The sequence below is a fragment of the Sorex araneus genome, chromosome 2 (assembly GCF_027595985.1).
Source record: "Sorex araneus isolate mSorAra2 chromosome 2, mSorAra2.pri, whole genome shotgun sequence".
NCBI classification, from domain to species: Eukaryota; Metazoa; Chordata; class Mammalia; order Eulipotyphla; family Soricidae; genus Sorex; species Sorex araneus.
This window is the reverse complement of record NC_073303.1, coordinates 379235200-379243341: the sequence shown is the minus strand read 5'-3', so window position 1 is coordinate 379243341 and position 8142 is coordinate 379235200. Positions and strand designations below refer to the sequence as shown.

Genomic DNA, 8142 nt, shown 5'->3' with positions numbered 1-8142 from the left:
AACTTTCCAGCCCGGCCACCGAAGGGGGTGTCCGCGCCTCCCCGACACGGCTCCGAGTCCGAGCGGTGCCCCGGGCATGCCCCCCTCGGGGCGCCCCCCAGGGCCGGGCCGGGCCGGGCCGCGCGCGGGGAGTCCGGCCCCGGGGTGCGGGGCGCGCGCGGCGGGCGCGGTGGGGGCGGGGTGCCGGGGGGAGGGACGCGCGGCGCCGGCCAAAAACGCGGCCCGCCGCGGAGTTCCCGCAACTTGGCGCGGGCCGGGCCGGGAGCCGGGGCCGCGGCGGGCCGGGCGGGGGGCGCGGCGGCGCGGCGGGGCGCCCGGCCGGGCCGCGCTCGGGGTTGATTCGTACCACCTTGCAAGGAAGTGAACGCTCCGCACGGGAAGGGGAGGCGCCTCCACGGCCGCCCGGCGACGCGCAGCTCCGAGGACGCGGCCGCCGGCTCCGGGCCGCCCCCGGCCCCGGCCCCGAGCGCGCCCTGGGCGGGCATATCCGGTGCCCGGCGGGCGCGGGGAGGAAGGGGCCGGGCGGGCAGCGGCGCGGCCACTCGGCGGCCTCCGCCCCGGACACAAAGATCCCGGAGCGGCGGCGGCGGTGGCGGCGGCCGGGGCGGCGGGCGCGCGGCGGGCAGGGCGCGCGCGGGCGGGCGCGGGCCGCGGCGGCGACGGGGCCATGCGGAGGGCCATCGTGGACCTGTCCTACGCCCGCCACTTCCTGGACTTCCAGGGCTCGGCCATCCCCCGCACCATGCAGAAGCTGCTGGTGACCCGGCTGAGCCCCGACTTCCGCGAGGCCGTCACCCTGCGCCGGGACTGCCCGGTGCCGCTCCCCGGGGACGGAGACCTGCTCGTCCGGAACCGGTGAGCCGCGCGCGCCCGCGCCCCCCGCACCCGGGGCGATTGGAATTCGGGATTCCCCTCCCCTACCCCCGCCCGCCCTCCGCCCCCCCGCCCGCGCCCCAAATAAAACCGCGGAGACCTCGGCGGGGAGGCGCCCCGCCGGCCCGCCCGGCGCGCCGCGGCTCCTGCCCTCGCCGGGGACCCCCGAGCCCGCCCCGGACGCGCACGGCGGCGACTTGGAGGTAACGCGCTCTGGAGGCCGGAGGCCAGCCGCCACCGCCCGCTGTCCCCGCGGAGCCGCCGCCTGGCCCCGCGGGGCCTCGTCCCGGTCCCCCGGCGCGCCCGGCGCTGTCAGCGCGGTTCTACTCGGCTGTGCCCCGCGGGGCCGGGCGGGCACGTAGCAGGTGACCCCGGCCGCAGCCTGGGGAAGAGGTGGGCGCTTGACTGCCTTGGCCAGCCAATTTTGCGACCTCCGGTGGCTTGCTTGACCCTAGTGTCCACCTCCGTGACCCCGGAACGTTGGCCCTTCCCGGGTGTGTGCGGCCTGGTGCGGCGGCAGGCGGGCCGGGCCTCTCCCGCAGCCCGCGGCTGGCCGCCCAGGGCATCCGGGCTATGCGCCGCCTTCGCTCAGGGGCAGAGGTGGCACCAGCGTCCCGAGGGGGGAGGGTCAGGCTCTGCCTGGAACTGTGTCCTAGGCGGTGCCCTGCAGAGTGCAGAGTGTCCTGCCAAGCCCGGGGACCCAGCGTGCCTTCCTGGAGCGGCCAGTGGCATGGCCCCGAGCGAGCCGGGATCTGCCAGCACCAGAGTGAGCCCAGGGCGGGATGTGGTGGGGAGACCCAGCACCTCGCACAGGGGGGCTGCCAACTTTGAGAAGTTTGCTGGGTGGCGCCCTGGCCCTCGTGCCAAGTTCAGAAGCGGGGCTGGCTGCCCGTGCCCAGCGCACACAGAGCCTGGGGCCTGCTGGGAGTCCAGCAGCACCTGAGAAACCCCGACCCGGAGCCTTGCCTCCTCGTCTGCTCCAGTCCCACACTTGGCCTTGGAGCCCCGGGAGAAGCAGGGGGGGCCTGGGGGAGGGCAGGGGGGCAGAGGGCAGGGCGCCCACAGCCCCGGGGTGGGAGGGACGCAGGGTCCCCACTGAGTGGTGTCTTCCTGCTCCCTCTCCCCGAGCCGCCCGCTGCTGGCAGGAGGCCCCAGAAAGCAGAGATCAGAATGCCCCAGGCCTCGGCCCCTCACTTTGGGGAGCTTTGGGGTCCTGCCTCTTGCCTTTCTGCCAAGAATCCCTTTAGTAAATAAATATCACGGATTCTTATACACCCTCTCCCTGAGATCTGAGGGTGAAACGCAGGGGGCAGTTTTCTGCAGGGGTGGGTGGCGTGGGGGCGGGCAGGCAGAATCTTTGCCTCTTGCATATTTTGCTGAAAAACTAGCTCCAGCTCCAAAAACATCCTTGTTTTTATCGCCTTGAAAACCATATTCATGGAGGTGGCCTTAGGCAGATTTTTTCCTCTTTCTTTCTTTCTTTCTTTCTTTCTTTCTTTCTTTCTTTCTTTCTTTCTTTCTTTTAAAGAATAGACCCTTTATAATTCACTGCAGGTTAGTACATTTTCATCCCTGGCTGGGTCTCCCCGGAATAGTGTAAACTGCATGAAAATGTTAAACCAGCTCTTCTCTTTTATCTCCTAATAAAACCTGCTCTTTTTGCAAAGGTTGGGCGGCACCGCGGCCTCTGGCTTCCCCTCAGCGGGCCATTTATTCCAGCTCTCTGCTTCTCCGCAGAAAGCACCAAGGCGCCAGAGGTTGGGGGTCCTTTGGGGAGGTGTGAGGACAGGTCCTGGACCCCTTCTCGCAGCTGTCCCGGACTACTTGGCACCTGGTGCCAGCCTCAGAGAGGAAACAGAAAGGGAGAGAAGCACCCTTGGTCCAGCCTCTTCTGTTGGTCCCTCGGTCCTCACAATTTTTAGCTGTTTTTTTTTCTTTTCTTTTTTTTTTTTCAGTAAGACCATGACACAATATTTCGTTTCCAAATATTTCTAACGATTTTCTGCTAGAGCCTAAGATAACGGAGCCAAGAGTTTGTGGGACTGGCAGGGGGTGGGGGGCAGGGAGGAAGGCGTTGATGAACGGCTGGGTCTGGAGCTCTGGGAGGGGCCGCGTTCCTGCTGACGCTGCAGCCCCGCGCCTGTCCCTTCCCTTCCTCCCCTGCCCCTTCCCTTCCTTTCCCTTCCCTTCCCTTCCCTTCCCTTCCCTTCCCTTCCCTTCCCTTCCCTTCCTTTCCTTTCCTTTCCCTTTCCTTTCCGTTCCCTTCCCTTCCTTTCCCTTTTCCCTTCCTTTCCCTTTTCCCTTCCCTTCCCTTCCCTTCCTTTCCCTTCCTTTCCCTTCCCTTTCCTTTTCCATTTCTTCCCCTTCCCTTTCCCCTTCCCTCCTTTCCCTTTCCCTTTTCTTCCCTTCCCTTTCCATTTTATTTCTTCCTCCTTTTGCTCCCTTTGTTTTTTCTTTTTTCTTTCTGTTTCTTCAGGACGGCCCTGCTTCCCAGCACGGAAGGCTTTCGCTCCAGGCTTGCATCACGGGTGGTGTTTTTTATTGTCATTCTGAGAGTTTGGGCTGTTTTTGTTGTAGGGAGAAACGCAGCTCCCCGCCCCTTTCCAGCGAGTCAGGGGTTTGTCCTGAGCATGACGAGGGGGACCCGCACTCTCCCGGGTGGGAAGCCGAGGGCTCTGGCGCGCGCCTTTCCAGGGGCTCCGGAGCCCGTCCCCAGCGGGTGCCCGGGCCCAGGCCGCCCGCGCGCCCCGCGAACGCCGCCTCTGGGGAAGGGGATGCGGACGCCCCGCCGTGCTGGGGTCGCGCTCACCCTCTGGCCCCGGAGCGCGGGGAGCGCCCGGCCGCGCGCGCCGCGTCCCCGGGCCCAGGTAAGGCCGCGCAGCCCCGACCGGGCGCGGGCGCGGGGCCAGGCGCGGGGCCCGGAGCGCCGGGACGCTGCGGTGGGGTGCGGAGCAGGCCGGGCCCCCAGCCGGCCCCGCGCAGGCCGAGGTCGCGGGCGGCCCTGGACACGCGGCGTGCGGGCGCTTCGAGGGGAGCGGGGCCCGCGCGCACCAGGCAGGCTGCGGCGGGGCGGACGGGGCGCGCGCCGGGGGTCCCGGGCCCCCTCACCCCGCAGCCCCCCACGCCCCGCCGAGCCCCAGGTCACCTCCCGGTGCGCCCGTCTCCTGCGGTCGCCCTCGCCCGCCCCCAGCGGCCCGGGGCCTCCCTGGACGCCGCCTGGGCGCGCGCTGCCCTCCTTCTCCGAGCGCGCCAGCCGCCTGCCAGGGAAGTGGCGCAGGGGGGCAGCGTCCCTCCCTTTCCAAACCCCCACACGCCCCGCTTCGTGGGCTGGGGAGGACCCGCCCCACCCGGGCATCCCCGCCACCCCCGGGGGGAGGGTTGCTGTAGACAATGGGGTGGGAGGGGGCCCGGGGTGCGAGGGCCCTGGGAAGGAGCTGAGACTGGAGCGTTCTGGCGGGGCCCCGCGGTCAAGAGGGTCAGCGTCAGGGTGGTTTGCAGGCCCAGAGCCAGGCCTGGAGGGAAGCCGGCCCAGCCCGGCGCGCAGAGTGGCCCCGCACCCAGCCCGCGCTGCTCCCGCTGGAATCACTGAGGCGCCTCTGAAGTGTCGCTGCAGGGAGGGCCTGGACTGGAGACCCAGCGGAGTTTGTGCTCCCCGGGCTGTCCCGTGCACGGCCAGACCCGCGAGAGGGGCGTCCTGGGGGCCCAAGGGGTGTCCAGGGCAGTGCCCGGCAGATTCCGGCCCGTCCAAGTGGGTTATTCCAGGACAGCCCACCACCAGCCTTGCCCGAAGACAGGCACCTTCCGGGTCCCCGCAGGTGGAAATGACGTCCTCAAGGCCCCCTGCTCTGTCCGCCCACCGCCCCCAGCCCGGGCGGATGGCCTTTGGGCCTTATGTATCCAGATATTTGTGTTATGAGGTTGCCTGGGATGAAAAAAAGCTGGTAGAAATACTAGCCTCGCAATTAAATTGACTCTGGATACCAGAGTGCAAATGCTCAGCTGGTCCTCATCAGCCCGTGTCTCTGCTTCTTGTTGGGATACAGAGAAGGTTTGCTTTCCTTTTCATCTGGGAAGGCCTGTAAAATGTTGACTGTGCCATAAAAATTGCTCTACCCTTATGAGACAATTTTTGTTCAATTAATCAAAATGCATATTTGCACACTGGTCATTGTTACATCACGAAGGGAATTTGCTGCCGTCCCCAGCGGTGGGAACAGCCAGCGACCTCACTCGTCACATCAATCCTTACTATTATCATTGTCATTACTATTATTATCTGAAGTGTTAAATTGTTGCCAGGATCAATACGAGTCTACTCCTTGGAATATATTTTATCCCACTGTTGTTTTTAGCATCTTCATTAAGAGGCCAATTAATTTTCAACTCATGACTCCCCGTGAAGTTGGCGTGTGGGGAGCCGGAGGGGAGGGGGTCGGCTGCTTTTGTTGTTGTTGGTTTCTCCTTTGGAAAGAGGATGGAAATCAATAATCTGGTGTTTAAAGTCGTGCGAAATTATTCCCAAATTCGCCCAAGAATTAAATATACCGAAACTTGGATTGCAAATCACAGCTGACCTAATACTTAATTTCTTAGTATTTTTTATAGCTGAACACCAGGACCAGTTTTGGGTTTTTTTTTAACAGTCTGTCTGGGGTGTCTCGCCGGCTCTCGTCAGACAGTGCAGCCGGCGGGCTCCGTCTGAGGGGAGGAGAGGGGCCTGGAGAGAGAAAACGTCTTGACGTCTCTGTCTGTTTCTGTCTAGATTTGTCGGGGTGAACGCGTCCGATATCAACTACTCGGCCGGCCGCTACGACCCTTCTGTCCGGCCCCCGTTTGACATCGGCTTTGAAGGCGTGGGCGAGGTGGTGGCCCTGGGCCTCTCTGCCAGCGCCAGGTTTGCGGTGGGCCAACCCGTGGCCTACCTGAGCCCCGGCTCCTTTGCCGAGTACACGGTGGTACCCGCCAGCACCGCCAGCACCGCCACCCCAGTGCCGGACGTGCGGCCCGAGACTCTGCCTCTGCTGCTGAGCGGGGCCACGGCCTACATCAGCCTGGAGCGGCTGGGGCAGCTGTCGGAGGGCAAGAAGGTGCTGGTGACGGCGGCCGCTGGGGGCACCGGCCAGTTCGCGGTGCAGCTGGCCAAGAGGGCCAAGTGCCACGTCATCGGGACCTGCTCTTCGGAGGAGAAGTGTGCGTTCCTGCGGTCGCTGGGCTGCGACCGGCCCATCAACTACCGGGCAGAGCCGCTGGCCGACGTGCTGAAGCGGGAGTACCCCTCGGGCGTGGACGTGGTGTACGAGTCCGTGGGCGGGCCCGTGTTCGACGTGGCGGTGGACGCCCTGGCTCCCCACGGCCGGCTGCTGGTGATCGGCTTCATCTCCGGCTACCAGAGCACCTCGGGCCTGTCTCCCGTGAAGGCGGGCGCCCTGCCCGCCAAGCTGCTGCGGAAGTCGGCCAGCATCCACGGCTTCTTCCTGAACCACTACCTGTCCGAGTACCGGGCGGCCGTGGACCACCTGCTCCAGCTGAGTGCCCGCGGGGACCTGGCCTGCCAGGTGGACCTGGGGGAGGTGGACCCCAAGGGCAAGTTCCTCGGCCTGGAGTCGGTGTTCCGGGCCGTCGATTACATGTACACGGGGAAAAACACGGGGAAAATTGTCGTGGAATTACCTGCCTCTGTCGGCAGCAGCAAGCTGTAAAAGCCAGCGGTGGCGTAAATCAGAGGGGCAGGAAGCCGCGGTGCAGGCCCCAGGATTTCTCAAATCAATGTCTCCTTAGTTGGAAATGGTTGCGCTCTTCCTTAAAACAGGAGTAAAGCACTAATGAATAGGTTTCCCTTTTTCTTTTCTTCTCCCCTACCCATTTTCCCCCTCTCTTTGGGGGAAAAAAATGTGCTAATGAAAGTCTCCCCGACGGCCCGAGGTAAAACCCTCCCGTTCTTTCGGCTCCTGAGACAGGACAGCCTCAGACTTTATTGTTCCAGAGAACCAAATGAATTCCTGATGCAAGATCTGATCGAAGCAGCATGTCTTTAGCTTGATGAGATTTTAAAATAGGTCTTAAAAATAGTTCCCGCGGCCTTTGCCGTGGGGGGCGGGGTCTGGCCTCGTGCGAGCGAGCAGAGACCTGGGAGGGGCGCTGAGGTCCGGCGCCTTTCCGGGGGACACCGTTTCTCCCGAGCCACAGCCCCCAAGGGGTTCTCCCCAATGTTTGCTGGGAGAAACACAGCCCAGGAGCACAGCCCTTGCTTCAAGGAAGCCTCATCTCCTTGACGACTTTCGCGACTTTCGCGTGGATCACCCGCAGAGCTCTGGGCAGGGAGTCTTTAGGAAGTCTTTAGGTGGAAGGGGGCTTCTGTAAGAAAAAGGCAGGCGTGGGAGGGATCACCAAGTCAGGGCGGAGGCCCAGGACGGTGGGAGTGAGGGTGGTCCACAGTGGGGGGCTCTTGGGTGCACAGTCCACACCCCACCCTGGAGGAAGTGACAGAGTCACAGCCATGGCCTCCTGCCCCCACTTCTGGGAGCGTGAGACAGTCCCTGCGGTCACCCATGGGAAAGCCAGGCTGATGCCTTCCCTGCCCGTGCCCGACCCCCCCTCCCCCCAGGCACCCGGGGCTGGTTCCAGGTCTCGGGACTCCCGGGCGGTCCAGCGGGCTCCAGAGAGAGGAAAGTGAGGGGTGGGGGGGGCCTGGGGAGCCCCTGGGCCATCCGTCTCTCCTCCCGAGGAGGGGCCCGCGCGCCCCCCTGCTGCAAACCGTTAGGTCTGTTTTACAAGCTCTGCTCATTCCCAGGTACCTAATGTAGCTGCTCGCGTGCCCAACAATACAATTTATATGGTAAACGGCGCCCGGTAATGGCCCGGCTGAGCGTTATGGCTGCGCGGAAGAGAAGTGTCACGGAAATAGCTGCCAGATTATGGACCCCGCCGAGCGTCACCCCGCACTCAAGACAAATCGAACCCGAGGCCAGTGCTGCCGGGGTGCGTGAGTGATGAGAAGGGCAGTGGCCCGGTACACGCAGCCTCGTGTCCTCACCAGGGCCAGGGGCCGCCCAGCGGGCTGCAGGGTCCACCCGCCTTGGGCCCAGCTCGGGAGTCCACTGCGAAGGGCCTGGCCGGCCGAGGGGTTCATCTCTCCCGCGGGCGCCCCTGCCCCACCCAGCCTCGGCTGCTTCTGAACCCGGTGCCTTGTTTCTTTCATTTTAATGTGGGTAATAAAGATGAAAGAGCAGCCCCTTAGCGGACGCATCCCTGAAGCGGCAGAAATTTACG

At 64.5% G+C, this 8142-nt stretch overlaps 2 protein-coding genes across 4 annotated transcripts in view; one reads left to right on the top strand and one right to left on the bottom strand.

Moving 5' to 3' along the window:
• Positions 1–634, bottom strand: part of TSHZ1 (teashirt zinc finger homeobox 1) — a 56913-nt gene extending 56279 nt beyond the window's left edge. Inside the window, exon 1 of one of the 2 annotated variants that reach the window (XM_055126508.1) lies at positions 347–634. In XM_055126508.1, the coding sequence (XP_054982483.1) occupies positions 347–485 (139 nt within the window). In that variant the 5' untranslated portion in view covers positions 486–634. The remainder of the gene's footprint in view (positions 1–346) is intronic. The other variant, XM_055126509.1, reaches the window with a different exon arrangement.
• On the top strand, positions 600–6704 carry PTGR3 (prostaglandin reductase 3). Of its 2 annotated transcripts, none has more exons than XM_055126513.1 (2): positions 600–855; positions 5636–6704. In XM_055126513.1, the coding sequence occupies exons 1-2, from the start codon at positions 668–670 to the stop codon at positions 6570–6572; spliced, it is 1125 nt and encodes a 374-aa protein (XP_054982488.1). In that variant the 5' UTR covers positions 600–667; the 3' UTR covers positions 6573–6704. The 2 variants fall into 2 exon arrangements, with proteins under 2 accessions (XP_054982488.1, XP_054982487.1); XM_055126512.1 differs by lacking the exon at positions 600–855 and adding an exon at positions 2936–3366.
• Positions 6705–8142: the final 1438 nt, after the last annotated feature.